The 21066-nt window shown below is 38.5% G+C and overlaps 1 protein-coding gene across 2 annotated transcripts; it reads right to left on the bottom strand.

Moving 5' to 3' along the window:
* Positions 1-579: 579 nt before the first annotated feature.
* Positions 580-21015, bottom strand: hltf (helicase-like transcription factor). 2 transcript variants are annotated; one of them, XM_041812913.1, is made up of 25 exons: positions 20947-21015; positions 19131-19333; positions 18869-19035; positions 18577-18719; positions 16552-16637; positions 16115-16186; positions 14544-14735; positions 13873-13947; positions 13724-13781; positions 13566-13632; positions 13296-13357; positions 12006-12053; positions 11769-11879; positions 11563-11654; positions 11134-11277; positions 10782-10914; positions 10509-10644; positions 8615-8794; positions 8372-8487; positions 7650-7831; positions 7393-7515; positions 4127-4239; positions 3845-4025; positions 3046-3126; positions 580-2499 (listed from the first exon to the last, which is right to left on the bottom strand). In XM_041812913.1, exons 2-25 carry the CDS (start codon positions 19326-19328, stop codon positions 2356-2358), a joined length of 2904 nt encoding a protein of 967 aa, XP_041668847.1. In that variant the 5' UTR covers positions 19329-19333; positions 20947-21015; the 3' UTR covers positions 580-2355. The 2 variants fall into 2 exon arrangements, 1 of the variants encoding a protein (XP_041668847.1); XR_005993311.1 differs by having other exon boundaries at positions 2361-2499; positions 2581-3126.
* Positions 21016-21066: the final 51 nt, after the last annotated feature.

The raw sequence follows: 21066 nt of genomic DNA, 5'->3' as shown, positions 1-21066 counted from the left end.
ATTTGAAACAACCTAAAGTCTAAAGACCCCAGAACAACTGCCAAGACACACATGAATCACTTCTGCAGAAGACAGACCCCCATGCCTGACTGAAGTCTGCTAAGAACAACCTGGAGAAAGAGTCTGATACTAAAAGAATGTCCTTTGGTCAAATGAGACCAAACTGGAGCTCACTGGACATGGAGATGCTGCCGATGTTTGGAGAAAGAAGGAAGAGGCATATAACCCAGAAAAACGCTGTAGGGCCATAATAATTTAGACTGTGGTAGTTTTTGGCTTTTGTGCAATAATTTTGTTTCTGTGTGAAAAGTAAAATAATGTTAACATCCAAAATAAAACAATGTTTGGAAAAGCTGTGATGAAAATTCTTTCATCTGATGAACAGCACTTGGCAAATAATCTGTATTTCCAGAGATGCTGCAGAACATCAACACCCATGATTGTCTTCATTCAAGAAATTAAAAGAAATTAAATTCTGCCACTTTCAACTCCTGTATTTGGTGTATTTATGATCAAATAAATCAGGAAAAACACCTTTAACACATTAAAACCCAACAAAGATGAGCACGTCAAGTGGTACATCCTGAAATGAACTGAACATTTATTAAAGGTACAAGGAAATGACAATATTTTATCTACATTTATGAGTTAAATACTTACATCACATCAAAATGTCAGTTTACCATGTTCAAAGTGGGAGAAATCCTTTATTTTTGTAGTTATAACAGGAAATGTTTGTCTGCCATGAAAATGCTGAATGTTATGTAAAAGTCTGCTACATAAGGAAGCTGTAACTGCTGCTGTATCTCATTCATGTTATGTAAAGCTCACATGTGATGGACCAAGATTATTCTTAGCCATAGGCTGCAAGTTAATTTGGTTAAGTTAACCCACATAATGTGAAACTCCATCCTCATAATGCATGTTAAGTTGTGGCCCCACCAGACATTTCCAAGTCAAGTAGATACCAGACAAGCTGCTCAGCTCCACCCACCTCTGTGGCCCACTTATGCACTCCATGAGGTGTACTTACCCCCTTTTTTGGTTTCATTGATGAATTTCTTTGCAAAGCATCTTGGGTTTGTTTGCAGTATAATACAAGAAGGGCACTTTAATGGCCTTTCTTCCACATCATGTGAAATTAGACATGGGCGATATGGCCTGTATACCATATCATGTTTTTTTGCCATTTGTGGCAATGATATTATATCATGGTATTACAAAGTTAAAAGAGATGATGCATTTAAATGTATGTTCAGGGGTTACAAACTTCTTCTTCCCCTAAACAAACCTGTGATAGCATATTAAAGTCATGTCTGAGCTTTAGATCACAGAAAAAGGTTTTCATAAGTCTCTCTGTGTTCATTTTCTTTATAACTGAACCTATAGTTAAAGTGTATTTGAATTATTTGTGTCAAAGCCTGAAACAGGCTGACAGAGACGCTGTACAAAGCGAACACTTGCTTCCTGTTGCTGTTATTACAGACATCAAACTTGGGAGGAGAGAACACACCTTTTACCTCACTACCGTGCTTCACATAAATCCAAACGGGTGATGTTTGGCTTGTTACCTGGCTGCTCTTTAGTGTCAGAGCGAAACGTGTTGATGACTGGATTTATACTGATGGCGGCATTATTTATGCCTCGTGTGTCCACCACAGCACAACACAAGCATTCAAACTGGTGATGAAAGTGTTGCAAAAATCCATACCATGGCAGGAATTCCACCAGTGATGGTACTGATACTGGTTTACCACCCACCACTATGTGATGTTCATTACTGAACAGTCATCAATTCAAAACAAAAGGTGAGTAGCAGAGGTGGGCAGAGCTGCATGCCTCTGCTCTTATTTTTTGTTGTTGTTTTGATTGAAAGCCTCTTGGTTTTGAATTCAGATATTCTGGATTTAAAGCTCCTGCGAGCATTAGAGGGTTTGTGTCAATTTTGGCGCCCCCTGTGGACAAAGCGGTATCTTTCACCTCTTAACTGCATTTGTCCTGCACATGTATAAGAAGTGTTTTCTACAAAAAAAAAAAAATCAGCTTTTTCAAACAGTTAAAGAACTAATTGCAGTTTTTGTAGCATGCAATTAAAGTTACAGACATTAAAAACAAACAAGTAAGAACAGTTGATTTATGCTAATGGTATGTTTCATTACAGGAGCTTTAAGTAAAAGATAAATCTTTCAGTTTAACTTCAAATGATTTTTCCAGTCGATATGCTGATTAAACAATAAAAACAGGTCTAAAATGTCCCTGCAGACCGTAAGATATGAACTATTAGACCCACAAAATGAAGACTGTAAAGAGTTTGAATGCTTTGCATGGTGTTGCACAGTAGCCACAGGTAAACATTTACAGCTCCATCAGAGCTTTTATATCATTAATGCGAGATGTTTTTCTATCAGTGTTTGAGGAGCCGAAAGCCTTCTCCACCAGGTCCTGCTTCTGTCTCTGGATCTTCACCATCCTTTCCTCCACCGAGTCTTTCACGATGAACTGCAGCATTACAAACAAACTGAATTAAATACTGAGATAAGAGCAGAATTACTAATGCTATTAGATTTTCAAGATATTCACCCATCTGTTTGGGCCATTCCTCTGAACACTTTGAGGGATTCTCTTCAAAGTCTGCACTAATTTCCACTCCGACTCAAAGATAAATGAAATACAATTTAGAGGTTCAAGGTTTCTGTTATCTTAAATCTCCAGAGCACTGAATTTCAAAAATGCCCAAACACAAATTTACACTTTGACTTCAGGGTAAACTGATAAAAATTTGGAGGTCAAAATGAATTTCACCCCCCTACATGTTACTAGCTCTGCAATCCAAAGTTCACTACCAAACATTACCACCAAAACACCATCCAGGCCTGCTAGATTGTACCAATGTACTTTCACTGCCTGGCATTCAAATACCTCGTATACATATGTTTTTCCACGACAATGCTTTGTTTTCAGTCTTTACAGTATGAAATGACTAATATTGCCCCTGATATGGCAAATCTGTAATCAGTAATAGATTTGAAGGTAAGCTTTACTGACCTTGGTTATGACCACTTTCCTGTTCTGTCCCAGACGGTGGCAGCGGTCGATACACTGCTCCTCTGAGGCAGGATTCCAGGCCTGAAACGGAGAGTAAATTATGAAACATTTTCATTTAACACTTCTGTTTTCCTGTTTTGATCTTATCTGCAGGATTTCCTGGAACAGAAAGAGTAGCTGTCAGCAAAAGATGCAGCAAACTCAAACATTATCCAGGTTACAGCGAGAAATTTCACATCATGTGTCCTCTTCATGTGTGAGAGTTGGTGGATTGTTTTCAGCTAGTCAGAGATTATCCCACTCATATACAGTGCATTCATACACTTTTATGTTTACACTTTGACTGTTTTTACAGACAAAAATCATCTAGTAGAAAAATGCTTTTTAATGCCTTTAGTCTCTTTTATGACAAGCACAGGCGGTGCATTTTGACTTCTGTGTATTTAAACAATAAAAATACAAATTTATCCCCTAGCTCTTTTTTCTATGCTTTTAATTATCTTTACAGTTACATATACAAAGTAAAGGTTATTATATTTAAAACTTTTCTTTGATAAAATACAGTTTATTAGACAATTGATCCCATGTAACTTTAAGTTTTATCTGACAAACCTTTCCTGTTTCACTAAATGAATAAATAAATAAATGAGAAGTACAAATATTTGTCCTTTCAGATGTTGGAAAGAAAACAAAAATCTTTTTTCTCACTTGCCTGTAAGAGCTTGATTAAAAAGTCCTGTCACAATCTGATGCATAAATCAGTCATAATGGACCGTACACATGAAGCATCAGTACTTACAGGGTCCATGAGAAAAACATGAGACGCAGCGGTCAAGTTAAGCCCCACCCCTCCGGCTTTGAGTGACAGCAGCATGATGGAGGGGCCGTCAGCAGCAGAGCTCTGAAACTCCTGGATGACCTGAGTCCTCTTCTTCTGGCTAAGGCTGCCATCCAGACGAACGAAGCTGAACCCATGCTCTCTGGTGAAGAGAGACGACAGTAACACAGACAGACAAGGTTTTTTTTTTTTTTGCACTTCTGCACTTGCTACATTTTTCAACTACAGGAAGTTGCTGCTTACCTGAGCGGAGTCTCCAGTATCGTAAGGAAGCGTGTAAACTGGGAGACGACCAGACACTTTATGCTGCTGTCTTCGCACCTCAGCCTGAGCAGGTTTCCCATCAGGGCTTGCACCTGAGCAGACCAGAACAGGATTAAAGAGGCAGAACAACATGAGGAGGAACACAGGCTCATTGTCTGTAAATGTCACACTGTGGCTTTGAGTCCCTGTGTCAAGATTAAGAAGTCACAAACATGTGGATCAGATGAGCTCACAAATAGGTAAGAGGTCCAGTACAACAACAAAATGGCAGTTTAGAGTGTCTTTTGTTGAGCATATTATTTTTAGAGAAGTAGAAAAGTTAAAAGTATAAAACCCAGCTCAAACCACAGAGACCATTTCAGAACATCGAGGGGGAATGTTGCAGGTGTGTGAACTGAAATTTACAGCTCAAATCAGACTGTCTGATGGGGTTGCCTGCAACTGAGTTTATAAAATTGCCCATAACTGTTTTTGGATAAATGGGAAATGTACATCTTCCTCTAAGCAATAAACAAGTGAGTTTTGGAAATGATTGCATTGATCTTTTTAAAATATAAACTTCTCACATGGAAACTTCAGCCTGATGAACACTCTTAGCCCCTCTATCAGCTGTGCACGTAAGCAGGACAGCTATGAACCAACACAAAGAAAAACTTGGTCGACTAAAATCGTACCAGATCATCAATTAATCGATTGGTCGTGGGACGGACCAAAATCATCCCTTTTAACAAAATGTTGCCACACCACTGACTTTTTCGACATGTTGTCAATTAACGGAAAACGGAGTATAAACTTGCTTCACGGGCTTTGCTCGGTGGGAGGGTCCTAGTGACGTTGTTTTGACTTTCTGGGTATTTAGCCTGTAATTAATTACCCTTAAAGGCACAAGTAAATTATATTTATAGCTATTTTTTTTATTATATTTTGTAACACTAGATAACTGAAAAGTAAAAACACATGACATTTCCCTTCTCACCCCTGCATAAAATGGATTCTTCAATTAAAGTAGCATGTATGATTGTTCGACCAATTAGATTTTGTCATCGACCAAGTAATCGACCAATTGACTTGAGGCTGTCAGCCCTAAACACATTAGAATTTCAAGGCTGTGGAAGCTAAATTTTTCTAAGGAAAAATATTGTTGTTAGCAGAAATGTTAGCTCTAAGAAGACTGAGCTAGCAAAATGTTATTGTTTGTACATATGCTGTGAAATTTGCTGCCATGCTATGCTGGAACATGTAGCAGGTCAATGCAAGCTTTCACGCCAGCAACATAATTTCGTTGTGCAAAATATCTGTAAATATTTATGCAAAGAGTCAAGTTTCTGTAAGCATTTGTCTGTAGCCAGTGCTAAGTTCTTTAATTCTTTAGTTCTTTTAATCTGATATTATGTCTCCCAGATCGAGAAAGGCAGCACACTGCATGTCCATGTGAACATAAATGTGCTACATGCACAGCTAGGGCTGAGCAACCTGGGCTTCTTAACACCCCACAGTGAGTCTGACTGGCTCCATGCCACATCACATAGATGCAGGCGTTTGTGTAAAAGAGGCTCCAACCAGTTACTGAGTGCACAGGTGAGCCAAGACTGATAATTTACCAGAAGGTCAACATTTCTGTATTAGAAATTCTTTCTTGGACTAGCGTTTTTTGGTGTACTAATATTTAGAGATAGTGGATTTTGAACGCTGTAATCCTTAAGATTAAAACAAAAAAAAAATCTTGAAATATTTTACTTTGTAGTTTCACCTCTTGAATAAATCACAGGGAAAATTAACTTTTTCATGATACTGACATTTTTTGAGAAGCACTTGTTCATTTCACAACAAAGTCAGTCAGTTCCCTGAAATTACTCTTCTTACCACTCCATAACACAAACAGGTGAGCCAGCTACCCCTCACACTGAACCTCCCGTGTGCCCTTTACATTATTGATATTTAACTTACAGAATGAATGCAATGTCTGTCCATTCTTACAATACATTTGGCTGAAGAGAAGGAGCAGCAAAGTGAAGGGCACTGTGACACTTTATGCTTAGACCAGCAGAGAGAGAGGCAGACACCTCATTTTGTCTCAATTAATTCAGAAAATCGCATGGCTCCTGATGTGCCAAAACGTATCAAAATTTGGCTCAGAATTATTTAAACTGTCATGCTGTTTATTTGTATCATCCTTGATGTGAAAAGGCCTTGAGAGTCATATCAATGGAAAAAATGTATCATCTCCTTCAGTTGCAGTGGTGTGAGCTGGCAGGCTTTCAGAATGTCCCAGAGCAGCCTGTCAGAAACAGTTACAAGTTTTAACCCGTCCTGTCACAGATCACGTCTGAACTGTCTTAAATGCAAATAGAAAAGAACTCATCAGTAGGAAAGTGAAAAATCCTTTGTACTATCATGATCAACACAATGAGATTTAATTATAGGCCCACCTAAGGTTTGTTCGATCTGTGCTTAAACTATTCAGCATTATGACATGTTTTTAACAATAGAGGATCTGTTAATCTTCAGGAAATACTTAAAAATTCTCGAGTTTAACAATGCTGTTAAAATACAAGAAGAAAAATAGACTGTTTTTACTTTAAAGGTTGTAAATTTACATAACACAAAACTTGGGTTTTATTAATCATAATATAATATTAATTAAAGTGCAATGTGGACAATCCAACCACTGTTTTAAGTTTGGTTTCTTGTAAATTTTTTACTTGACACTGTTGTGAATTTACAGTTTAGAAAATGTTAAATTTTTGTGTTTCTGTCAAAATTTCCAACTTTTTAAACTCTGAATTTCTGAGTTTGTTATTATATGACTTTTTTCCCCCTCAAAAATGTTGACATTTTTCCTCAAATATTGACAGACTTCTTTTCATATTTTTTTGTCAGATTGGCCCTTAAACGCTGTTGTATATTATGTCTCTGATCATGACTTTCAAAAAACATATGTACATCTTATTTTGACATCAGCACAGACAGGGTCCTAAACCCCTGTGAGATCTTTGGTGCCCTCCTAAGGGTGTCCAGGCCCCAGGTTGGAAACCACTGCCCTACCTCAGACTTGCGTATACACTTTCCTTTTGAAAGCTGTACCTTCAGAAATTCTAGTTATGTGCAAACATTAAATAAATAAATGCTTCATAGCATCAGAACATCTGGATAAAAACCAATGCAACTTCATTTCTTTTCAGAATCATAAACAGAGAAGTTATCTGCACTGTGTTTTAGTTTAATCAGCAGTTACTGCTGTTTACCTTTGAGCTTGTCCTCCACTTCTCTGAGCTTACACTTTTCTCCTCCTCCAGTTCCTCCTGTGGAAACTCCACCAGTTCATTGGTCTTGATCTCACTTCGACACAGAGGACAGCGTGCCGTTTCCTACAGGAGACACATGCAGAGTTAAGGAAAAGAAAGATAAACAGCTAAACTGCCAGTGACATTAAAATGAAAGCTGGTCTTTAAAGTTGACAGTCAACACTGTTAATCTGTCTCAGCTGAGAGATGACATTTACCTTCTCGGTGCTGATGACCTGGGCGATGCAGGGCCGGCAGTAAACGTGGGCACAGTGTGTGATGACGGGCAGACGGACAGAGTCCAGACATACGGAGCACTCCTCATCAGAGCCACTGGCTAACACCAACCGCAGCTTCTGGATCAGACGCTCACGCAGCTCTGCGGGTGTTGCTGAGGCAGCTACAGAAAAATAATATTTGACAGATTTGCATGCAAGATTTGACAGATAAGACAGAAACGTTTCTGCATTGGGAAGCCAGGAATGTAACTGCACATGGTGTTCATTATGTCCTTGATTTCAAATGTAAAATTATGATATGTATCTGATTGGACTAGTAATGTCACATAGCTATATAAACAATGACATGGAACAAACTGCCAGTCAGACTTGCTGTAGACATCAGCATAGATTCAGCCATCATCACCTGAAAGTACTGGAAGTATTTTCTAAATAAAGCCTGTTTTATGTCATGTCACATCAACCCCAAATTTTTGAACTTTGATAAAATACTAGCAAAACTCCAATGATGTTATTTCCATGTTTTGGAGTTTGCAATGTTCAAAAACACACAGTACAGGAAAGTATTTAAAAGTTGTGACAATCTTAGTCTCTATTAACCACTTAAGTACATAACCAGAAATCTCCAACTAGCTTATTTGCTTTATCAGTGATCATAGAGTCCAGATTTGTGGTTTCAAATGCTTGACAAGTGGCTTTACCCAGGTCTGAGGATATTTTTGCCAGGAGATCAGGATGGCAGCAGTACTGTCTGAGCCTCATCAGGATCACCAACACGTCCGCATAGTTCCTCAAGATGGTCCCTTCAGCCACATATCTTTACACACAGGGTAAGAGCATGAAAAACAACTTAAAACATATGCATTCTTAAAAAAAAAAAAAAAAAAAAAAAAAGAGTAACACCTAAAGTCTAGGATTAAACAGTGAGATAAATGCACTCGTACCTTCTGATGGTGTTCTGTCCCTCCCTGCGTGCCAGCTCGTACTCCTCTCTCTCAGACTGGCTCAGCTCCACCTGCTCCACACACACTGTCTTCTCAGGCAGAGACACCAGGGGGCGCCCGTTCACTACACTGCTCTTGGTCCGGCGTAGGGTGATGCACTTCACAAGAGTCTGAAGATTCCTGGTTGAAGTATCAGAGGTCATCATTTGTTACTAATTGATGTCTGTGGTGTTATAGATGCCAAATAAAAACAAACTGGTTTAAAAATCCATCAAATGTACTGGCAGGAAAGTCCCACTTCATGCTTGATACCTTATTTAAAGGTGATATATCATACCCCTTTATTGCCTTTAAACAGTATCTTGTGGTCTTAAATTGTTTGAGCTGTGCTTTGGTCAAAATGCAATACAGAGTAAGCACCAGGGAAAGTTTCTGACTCTATACCAGCTCTAAACAGCCTCGGCCACTACTGTGCTTCACAGTGGGGATGGCGTGTTTGTGGTGATGTGCCTTTTGGTGAACTCTTGCCAAGATTGAATCTTGAGTTTTCTTCAACAGTGGCTTTCTCTTTGCCACTCTCCTATAAAAATTTGACCGGTGAAGAACCCGGGTAACACTTGTTGTATGCAGAGTCTCTCCCATCTCAGCTGCCGAAGCTTGTAACTCCTTCTTGCATGGTCACTCAGCTTGTGAAGACAGCCTGATCTATGCAGATTTACACATGTGCCATATTCCTCCATTTCTTGATAGATTTAACTGAACTCTGGAGGATGTTCAGCACCTTGGAAATGTTTCTGTATCCATCTCCTGGCTTATACTTTTCAATAACCTTTGCTCTAAGTTGCTTGGAGTGTTCTTTTGTCTTTATGGTGTAATGGTAGCCAGGAACACTGCTTAACCAGTGACCGGACCTTCCAGACACAGGTGGCTTGATAGTAAAATTACTTGAGACACATTCACTGTTGAAATCAGTTTTAACTTTGTCAAAAAAAGCCAAATTATATTGACCATGATTGATTTATAAAATCTAGTAAAGAGGGTGAATACTTTTCATAAGCAATATACATTGACCATCTTCTGTCCAGACTGCCTAAAAGAGCAGATTATCTGCCTTTCTGATTTATTAAGACAGCTCTGTTTGTAAGTTTTTTATGCAAATTATAACAAGTACGACTGAAACTGCATTACTTCAAAAATAAGTCAAACATAGCTTTGATATAAAACAGGAAGAAGCAGAAGAGAAATCTGAGACAGAGCAAAACGCAAAAGATGAATAAGCCAAGTAGATTGCAACCATGTGAAGAACATGGACTGGAGAACATTTCTGCTCAGCCATAATCCTGTCACACAGTCTTTGCCAGCTGTACCTTCAATAATTTGCACAAAACAAGCACCCCCTGGAGAATATCACTGTGTAGTCCAGGGGACTCCCCTGTTGGGTTGGGACTGAAAGTGGGTCTCAATTATGTGCCAGGAAAAAAATATGTTGCAAAAAAAAAAAACTATGATGTAGAAGATGCCCTAACAAACCTCCATACATATACTGTAGTTTATTTTACTCCAGTTTCCTGTGACAATGATGTTAGCTGTTTTCTTTACTTATCTATCTTGTTTTCTTGTGATAACAATGCTGTTTTTAATCATGATAATGCGTTAATTTCTCAGGATCATTAAAAAACAACCAAAACTTATACAGCAAAACAGTGTAAAATAAAATGCACACATACATTTACTTCCAAACAGCAACATTTTTCGTTCAGTAAATTTGAGTGGTTGATTTTTTTTTGTAAATTTGATGGTGATTTCTCGTGGTCCTTGACATTAGACTAGTTGGGAACCACTTAACCATATTATCACATCACAGCCCTGTAATTTATGTATCTTGTGCACTCACTGCAGACCGGCTCTGTCTCCTTGAGTCACAGGTCTCTGTATCACCCTGTTCCACCATTCTCTGACATTGAAAGGCTTCAGACGCAGGAAGGCCAGCAGCATCCACAGATCCTTCACGCTGTTCTGGATGGGAGTACCTGGAGGATGGGAGAATAACCACACACATTTACAAAACCTTCTGGTTTTGATGTCAATATTTAATTTTCATCTTGACATTTACTACAAATTCTATTGAAGTATTTAAAGATGTACTGATGCTGAAAAGGAGGAATACCTGAAAGAATCCAGCGTCGCTGAGCTTTTAGGTCCAGCACAGCTTTACTCATCTGTGCATTGGGGTTTCTTATGATGTGTCCTTCATCCAGTACAATCCTCAGCCAGTTGATACCATGAAGGGGACTCTTATTCTGAAAGGAAAACATACAGCTTATACTAAGTCGTATAAAATGTTTTTGTAAACAGAAGTGCAACAAAGAACTCAGTGTAATTCAGGACAGAATTGTGTTTTGAGCCATAAAGAGGATTTTTTAAAATAAAAAAAACTGAATCTGCAGCTACAACCTAAGTTTTGTGCCTATGTTGTCATTTCTTTTCTGTATTGTTGTACATATGATCTCTAAACTCACCCCAAAGTCAGAAGAGAGGATGTTGTACGTGGTGATCACGACATCCTGAGAGGACAGAAACTTTTTGCTCCTGTTGCGCTCTGAGCCGTAATACAGATACACGTTCAGCTTCACATTAGAGCGCACATGCTGCTCAAACTGGTCCTGCACAGACAGTTGAGAATCACAAAGGAAGAAACATGATGTATGGTTATCACAGGGATGGAAAGGTTTGAATACCAATTTAATATAGTTTTAAAAGATGACCTTTTACAAAAATCTACCGTGCTAATTTATCACATTTTATTGTCTGTTGAAAGGGTCTTTTCAGTGTTTCTCCTCCCTTCTCTTCATTTGCCTATACCAAGAGCAAGCTAACTCGCATCAGCATTTAAAAGATGGTGGTTGATGACAGTATATGGTTTTGTGTGTGCATTGTTTTAGGTTTACCAGCCAGTTGCTGAGCACAGACAGCGGTGCGATGATGAGAGTCGCTCTTGCTGATAAGTCCTCTACACTTTCAGGGATTGAGGATCCCTCACCTGTTAGAATAGTAGGTACACACGCATTTACAGAGTCACTCCATGTAACTTTTCATCCACTAAATTCAGTGTCTTTCATGAAAATGAAAACCCTGAGTTGAAGTTTAAACTCACTTGTTGTAGGGTTGGATTTGCTGGATGTTTTCTTTTTCTTTGGGCCTGTTTCTGATGCGGAGCCTCCCAGGGCTGCAGCAAAGTCCAGATCCTCCAACAATACTGGGGCTTCTGGGAACACAGATTGATGGTCTTATTCCATTAGGTTATGTTGCCAAACTGAATAATATAAGAAAAATAATATAAGATCATTAGGATGCCTTCACAAGCAAATAAAAAAGTATACTGGGTTTATACCTTTACTGGACTTTCGCTTGATGGCTTTTATTTCCCCTTTGCTTGCAACTATTAAAAAAAATATGTTAAATCATGTATGCAACTAAACATCCACACACAGAAAAACATTTTGTAAGTGTTCATATGAAAGTATAGGTTTTAGAGTTTTTTAAACTAAAAATATTAGTAACATGTTGGTATGAGATGCATTTTTGCAGGGAAAAAATCTACTCTGCTGGTCCTGGAAAAAGACTGCAACAACAGATCAAAATGGGCTACGTGTCTGAACTGTTGTAAAGTCTTAAGGCAGACACAAAGCTGACAGCCTAAAAACAACATCAGTCTTTATTCATGTGTCACCTGTGCAACTTTAAGACTTAAAAGCATGAGTATCTCCCAGTATCTTAACCTCCTAAGACCCTGCATGTACATATGAGGACTTCACATCTTGTCTTTTCTACAACATAGGAATACTTTCTGCTGTTAGTATTTTTTCATCCAGAATGCACACTGAAGTTTGAGTAATTTGATGGAAAGTTTGGATAATCTGTTATGAAATTTTCAAGAATTTTTATGGATATTTGAAGGAGTTTGTACTTTTTGGGGGCATTTGCTTGGATACTTTAAAGGAAATTTTAGGGGGATCATTTTCATATGAATTTGGGAAATTTGTTTGGATGTTTGGTGGAATTTGGAGATTTTCAGACATTTCCATGAAAATTTAGAAAATGTTTTTGCGTATTTTTGGAAATCTAGTTTTCGTGGATATTTGGGAAATGTACCTGAAAATTTGTGATTCTAAATGGGAATTTAGCATGGGGTGTCCTTTGAAATTGACACCAATTTTTATGGAAATTTCAGGGAAAGTGTTTGGATGTTTGGGGGATTTTCCCATCAATTTCATGGGATCTTGGGGAATGTATTTGACATTTCTTGGAATTTGAGAAGAAATGTTTCGGGAGGATTGACTTTGAAATTCTGAAAATTCCAGGAATTTACATGATTTCTTTTTATTTGGAATGTTTAAGTTTTATGAACAAGTTTCACAAAAACAGTTTGGGGGATATTTTAAAACATTTTGATGTACTTTTTCATGGGATTTTTAAAATTATGTGTAGGTATTCTTATAGAAATTTGAGGTAATTTCGTTGAAATTTGGGGGAATTTGTGTGGATTTTGGAGAGGAAAATTTGCAGACATTCCTGTTCAAAGACAAGGATGAGCTTATAAACATATCAGGTCCAACAAATCCTAAAATAAGCAGATGGATATATGTTTTTGTACTTTATAGATATGAAAATGAATTCTTACTTTTAAAAGACTCAACCTTTTTCTCTGCAGAAATTGGTGAATCAACAGAGATCACCTGAGGACTAAAACACAAACAAAAGCACACCAAGTTATGAGAATAAGAAGAAATTTCTGGTTTATGTACAAGAAGTACGATATTGACATAACTTTTAAAATGGGTCTGCAGAATCAATAAAACAACTGATGACCCAATTAGTTTAGATCTTTGCATTACTGCTGACATTAATGCTGACATTACAAACAGCTTAACTTCAATTAAAACAGCCTCACATATCTGAGCATGCAGAACCAGCTGATGCTTCATCCACTCCTGCTCCATCACCTGCACGGCCACTTCCTGAAACAAACACACAATCCCTCCTGTTAAAGCACTCTCTCTTTCTCTTTCCTCAGATCTGCTGCATTTATCCATTTTAAGTTTAGGGAACCTTCTGGTTTGGAGGTCATCTGTGGTTTACTTTTGGCTTTGAACAGGGAAGACTGCTCCTGCAGACATAAAAAGAAACCCTTAGTAAGTGTTGAACTCAGATAACTGCATACTTATTAAAACTGGAAGATTTACACACACAATACTTACACATTTCTCCACAGGGAGAGGCTTTCCTCCATGAAAGTTTGTGAGGATGAGAGCGATGGCTGTCAGAGTTTTTCCCTAGAGAACATAAACACAGACTTTATTCATATTTGCTTAGACAGCTGCAGAGGGGAGCATTTTCAAGAAAATATAATCTGCTGGCAGGTTCATTTATTGTTTCTTCATACAATTAAATTAAATTGTCTGCTGTAGACAAGCTGAGCTGAACAAAGCATCTAAACATGGCTTGAAAATATTTAATGGGTCCAAACATTGCAGGGTTCAGGTGATCAGAGATGCAGGCCAAGCTGATGGCTGAAAATCTTGTTTTCCATCACAAGTAAGAAGATAGATACAACAGCTTCCAGTAGCAGTCTTTGATGTAACATCGATAAAGATGGACATGTTTTATCAGCTGTAGCAGCTCTGTCATAGTGACCACCATGACGAGACACATCTTGTTACAACTATGAAAACTGAGAAATTCTCCAGCTTTGAAACTTGCTGGAAATACCTGACGTACTGTAAGTATTCAACTAGAAAATTTATATGATATAGGAGTAGTAATTTGGTCATTAATGTGGACATTCCAGTGCCAAAATTCTACATATTGTACCTTCAAAGTCTGAGAGTTACAATTTGAGGATGTTTGCAAGTTTGTGAACATCACCAACCAGTCCCATGTCATCTGCCAGGATCCCTCCACGAACTCTCTCAGGGATTTCTTTGGCAGAGAAACACGTCAGGCTGTTGTAGTAAAGCTCTCCTCTCTTCTCCCAGAAAGGCGGCAGCCCAGACTTGTTTTCTCGAGCGCACATCCAGGACAGTGCCTGCTTCTGGTGAGGCAGGAGAGGAGTGCCCACAGACTGTGGAGAGAAAAAGCAGCACGATGACACTGAAATGGTATCGAGGCATATTAGCAGAAATATACAATTATTATAAGGATATTTAACATGTCAGGATGCAAGAATGTGAAAACTGAGGTGGAGAGCAAATTCTTTAAAAGCTGCAGCAAAGAGAAGGTAGAAAGTGGATTTAGCCAATGCTGTTTTCCTCAATGTTAGAATAAGCTTCATTTTTAAATCAGCATCACTAAAAGCAGTCAACAGCAGAGACTTTGAAGCCTTCCCATTAGTGGTGTGGTGGTGCACACAGAGGTGGGCATACCCTAAATTTATAACCCCGCCTTTACTTTACTGACCCATGCAGCCAAGCGGGTAAATGGCCTGTGTTTGAGGCTGCTCTTTTATATTATTAAACCAAAAATAAGCCTTTTGCATTTTACATTAAAAATCAACTTCTACTGTTTGACTTTAGGTAGTACGGATTTTAAAAGAAATTATGATGAGGGTTGAAAACTGATAGAATGTACGGCCATGAGCTCAGTTCACAATGCCAGATATCCCACAGTCGCAAAATCTGACCCAGTCCTTGACTTGAGATTCGTACCCAACCAACTTGTAAATGCATCACAAGTTTTAGCCAATCATAAATAGACTAAGGTGGGCCGTGCCTAAGCCATCCTAGGACAAAAGTGCAGCACACCATCAGAGGGACTGAGAAGTCCATATACTACATGGAGACTGAACTACACCACTGCTTCTAATACTCCATCCATTTTCTACACCGCTTATCCCATAGGGGGTCATGGGGGGCTGGAGCCTATCCCAGCTGTCATTGGGTAAGAGGCGGGGTAAACCCTGGACGGGTCACCAGTCAATCACAGGGACATGTAGAGACAAACAACCAGGCATGCTCACACTACAGGCCCTACAGGCAATTTAGAGTCAACAATTAACCTAACGAGCATGTCTTTGGTGGTGGGAGGAAGCCAGAGTACCTGGAAAGAACCCAAACATGCATGGGGAGAACATGCAAATTCCACACAGAAAGGCCCTGACCGGAAAGCGAACCAGGAACCTGTACAGCTGTGTAGCTCCCTTCTAATACTATTCTTGTAAAAAGGCCTGACAACAACATATACAAAGGCTACAATTGCCATTTGCAATTTGGCAAACACTTTTATGCACAGCAGCATACATCTGTGACACAGACAGGTGTTCATGGTGTTGAGGACCTTTGCCCAAAGGTCCACACTAGATTCCAATTGTGCCCAGACCTGGACTTGAACCCCCTATCAAAGTCAGTGATGTAAACCACTGGCCTATCCAGCTGCCACATATGGTTCAGGGACAGGATGAAGTGGATGGAAATATGTAAAATGAGCAACATGGCAGTGGCAAACCTTGGCTGCTTCTTTCTCTCCATCTTTACTCTCCATCAAGCCTTCAAACAGGTTGTCAAAAGCATTCTTCAGCTGAAAGACAAGAGAATGTGACAAATAATTACAACTGATATCTAATTCTGGAGACCAAACTTTAGAATTTTGGTATTATTTTATTACAGAAATGATTAATATCTGATTACACTGATAAATATGAAGGTCTTAATGAATTATCAATATCATAATCAGATAAAGCATCGTCTGTAAATGATTTTGTTTTGCTTATTTGTGTCATATTTTAACTACACATTAATGCTAATAAGAGACAATTATATGCAAATATATCAGATGTTAGAAAGACACATAGAACTGAGATTTTCTTTAATTATTATCATTTAAATGTAGTCTAAATAGCATTGATTGATTTATTGTAAATTGACTTAATAAAAGTCCAGTACCTCCTCTGGAGTTAGTGCAATGGTCACACCTTTTTTCGATGCCAGTGCATAAGCAGCCTGACTACTATAGTATCTCTGATTGCCACCTGTAATCAATAACATGTAGAATATATGAGAATATAGTAAAACAAATAAAAAATACTTTATAATCATTTCAAATTGTATCAATCAATCAATCAAACTTTATTCATATAGCATTTTTCATACAAGACAATGTAAGTGCTTTATAAAAAGATAAATTAAAAGAAGATAAAAGGAAATATGACCCAAACCCACTCCGCCCAACCCTCTAACCCACCCACCCTGCAATTCATACAAAGTATTGGCAAAACGTATCATAAATAAAAGACACTTGTAGAACTGGAAAATTTATGTATAACATTTTATGTGTTTTAAGACTGCAGTCAGGCTACTGCACCAGGAATTATATTGCACTGTGGCTGTCAGCATTAATGCATTAATCATGATTATTACAAATCCAAATTAGTACATTAATTTGTTTTAATTTCATCTTTTGTCCTTTTCAGCACTCAAGTTAAGCCACTGCATCGCCTCCCTGCAGTCACAGTGATGTACCGGTGCTCTTTAGTGTCTCATTTCACTTAAAAAACTCACAGACAGCTCAGTGGCCAAGTCAGAAATCGTCTGCACCTTGAGTTATCAAACAATTATCCTCTTTTTTTTTGTCCCCTTGTTTCCTTTTCAATCCATAAATTTCTTTTGCTGCGATGAAGTCCATATCGTAATCCTCAATCTACCCAAAGTTCTTATTGTTTTTCAAAATAAAAGGAGGTCTGTATCGGTAAGTAAACTGGGATTAATCACAATTAAAGATGTTAATCATTTGTCAGCCCTATATCCTAATCTAACCCAATTTACTTAATTTCTATAGCACATTTTTAAAACATTAATGTTTACCAAAGTGCTGCACAGTGACTTAAAAAAACAGAGATCAAACATAAACACAGTGGAAATGAAAACAGTAAGAAGAAAATATAAAAGCAAGAAACAAACACCATAAAATCAATTAAAAAAAAGATAAAAACACAATACACAAATAGCAACACAAAAAACAAATAAAAGCTATAAAAACACAGAGATTAAGAAAATAAATTGACATAAAAGGACAGAGATCATACAACTAAAGCCGAGTTAAAAGCTAAAGAATAAAAATAACTTTTAAGACACATTTTTAAAAGTTGGTAAGGTGGGGGGATGTTTTGATTTCAAAGATAGATAGTTCCATAGTTTAGGAGCTACTGCTGTAAAGGCTCAACCACCCCAGGTTTTTAGTTTGGACTAAGGACGACAAGGTGAAGTTGATGAGCAGAGCTAGAGGACTGCGAAGGGGTGTAGACATATAAAAGGTTGAAAATGTGCTCTGAACCAGGGCATACTAAATATTATGCAGCATGAGTATTTTATGTAAAAAAAATATGAGTGTATCATATATTTTATTGCACATCTGATCATTGGTCCCCACCCTCAGGCCCAAACACCCCTTGAGATATGTGAAAGATCTTGTGGAGTGGGGTGTCTGTCTGCTCTCAGGTTGTATAAATCAGCTTCGCAGATTTAATTCAAATAGTGATAAAATGCTAATAGGATAATGCTTTCAAAAGTCAAATATTTCAGTCTACTTAGTCAGCTAAGTTTTTCACTCATGTTATAATGAAATTGATTAAAACTTGTGTTTTTACAGCAATGTATCATTTTTTGTGTTTGCCCTGGGAGAGCACAGCCTTTTTTAGATATAAGATGAGGTGGGGAATGGGAACGGGAACCACTGCATTAAATGCACATAGTGTCAACTATAAGTCTAAGTCAGTCTTTTGCCATTACTGCCACGGGGCAGTGTTACTGTCCTTTCAAGTTTTTCAAGTCTCCCCCAAGCACAGGTCAAATGGAAACAGACTGAAAAAAGTGACATTTCTGATCATGATCAGTTTTGATGTAACGATATGGGCTTTATGGAAAAACTGTAAAGGAGCCAGATTAATATGCTGAGCATGTTTGAGTTTGTACCTGTTGCTTTGCTCCCTCCAGTGTTCAGCTTATATCCACGCCGTGCCATGCTTTCCATCACAGCATTTTTGTTCTCTTCTTTCCCCCAGAAGGAGAGCATCACTGGCATGGTGAATGAGTTTTTCGTCCTTGAATGCACCACCCTGGTGCAGAATAAAACATGCAATGATTTAATGTTGATTTAATAATAATGAAAACAGTCATTCTTGGGATAAACTATTAGAAGTATGCGTTTTTCCTGCCTGACTCTAAACAGGTCAACAGGAAATAAAAATAACAAGCAGGTACTCACCCCTCCACTTTTGCCAAATTGTTGTCCATGACATGGGCCATTGCAGCTGCCAGCTCTCGCTTGATGTGTCCCACCTGGTTGCCATAAATGTTGGCAACCATCACAGCATTGCGGTCATACGGATTCTGAGGCTCACGCACCAAACCAACCATTTCCCCTTGATTTACCTGAGAGTCAGACACAGATCATTTCAAGTGTAAACATCTGACATTCTTCTGTATAACTGCATATAAGGAATAAAGAAACAATGTCCGATCCTCACCACCCCAGTGTAATATCTGAGACCGACTACTGTGCCCTGCAGATTCCCAAATAGTACACTCCCATCTGCATCTGGCTCCTCTGATGCTGCAGCTCTGATGGCCTGGGAAAGCGTTTCTCTATTTGACTCATGTCGGTCTGTGAAGAGGTCAATCTCAGTGAACCTGTCCCAGCCAAACCTCCACCTTTGGGAAAACATGACACCTGGAATGCACATGAACAGAAAAATACATAAAGAAAGAAACAAAGGTGAAGTTAAGGAAATGCATTTTGAAACAGAAGAGACAGGAGACAGCAACGTTAAGTGACAACATAACAACAGCGGGCAGGAAGTGGGGACAGTCATTGGGAACAAATGGGAATGGAGTTTATCTGATCCACCTGGCATGGAGGCGATCAATATCACAAATCACTCTGTCTTGAAGGCCCCCTAGCATCTAGCATCATCTAGTCAGATGAAGGGAGACACAAGTCTAGAGGAGTCGTGTACTGAGCTAAGAGGCTAGTTGAGCTGAAATATTCCTCATTTGTCACAAACATGCTTTAAATTGAAACGATATATATATATCGTTGATATATATTATATACTGAATAAACCTTGTGAAGTGAGCAACCAAGTAATGATGTGGCATTCACAAATGAGTTTGTTCTACAAAAACGGCTCTTTTATGTTAGCCCTGGTAGCTAGCTCCAGTTTGAGTGCCAGTTTCCTTTCCTCCATCCTTCGTTGTTATTCAATCAACATCTCAAAAGCCAAACTGGTTCTAAATGAAGAGCCGTCTGGGAGCTAAACAACCAGCTCTACTGAGCTGGGCCAAATGATCTGGCTCTCTACAAAGAGACATATTTCCCATCACAACAGGTGGGGGCAAAATCAGAGTTTCATGAGCTAAACCATGGCAATACTGGACTGAACCATACCAGATCGCTTTCTGGAAACAGACCATGCACGATTGGTGTGTGACACTGGAGACGGAGGCTTTCTAAGAGCTTTTTAAACTTTTTATTATTGTTTTTTTTTTTTTTTTGTGGTTGTTGTTGTTGTTTGTTTTTTTTGTGTGTGTGTTTTTTTGCCTGAATATTTCACTACTATCAGGAGACAAAAGTAGCCAATTCTTTTATTTTTGCGTTTTTAAATGCTTGGCATAGTCGTGCACAGCACAAACATGGCCTTTTGATAGTGCTTCTTTATGCAGAAATCACTTCCTGTCCCCCATCTGGAGTTCTCTTGCTGTGGGACTTGATCTGCAAAGACCCTAAACAGGAACATATCATAGGTAATTTAATTTTTGAAGTTCAAGTCTTTGTGTGAGACTTGGGGAAGTAAATGCTTCCAATGTGTTTAGTTGTGCAATTTCATAGCAAAAGTGCATTAATCATTACTCCTGTTGGTCCACCGTGGTCAAATTTGGCGGAATCAGCCCCAGCAGATGACACATGTATGACACTGACAGGGACAGCTAAACAAGTCTGGTCAGCAAAAGATACTGATGAAGTAGTTCAATCACAACCAAACGTAGATACGTAGCTGGCTTAACAGAAACGTTTTTCTGACAAAAATGAGCCCCAGTATTTAAGCTCATTATACTGAGTAACCGTGGACTTGCCACTTTATTTAGTGACCCTCAGGGTTAGTTAATGTTAGTGTAAGCACTGTTATCTGATACGAATCCTAACCGCTGCTTTGAGGGTTGTTAGCTGCTAATGCAACATAAACAATGAAGTCATAAAATAAGTCATAAAAGACAAACATGTATAACAACAGTATGTTAAACATCCGTTCTTGCTTTCTTCGCACAGGCGACTTTTATCGATACCTGTTGTCTGGAGTTTTCTTTACTGATGTGGTTGTTAGCTTCTGTTTCCTAAATCCAAATGTGACAAGGTAACAGCAGTTAATGCACAACTTCCGGTACTTGACGTCAAAATAATATCCC

The sequence above is a fragment of the Cheilinus undulatus genome, linkage group 18 (assembly GCF_018320785.1).
Source record: "Cheilinus undulatus linkage group 18, ASM1832078v1, whole genome shotgun sequence".
NCBI classification, from domain to species: domain Eukaryota; kingdom Metazoa; phylum Chordata; class Actinopteri; order Labriformes; family Labridae; genus Cheilinus; species Cheilinus undulatus.
Note: the sequence above shows the minus strand (reverse complement) of the source record. Positions and strands in the feature narration are given on the sequence as shown.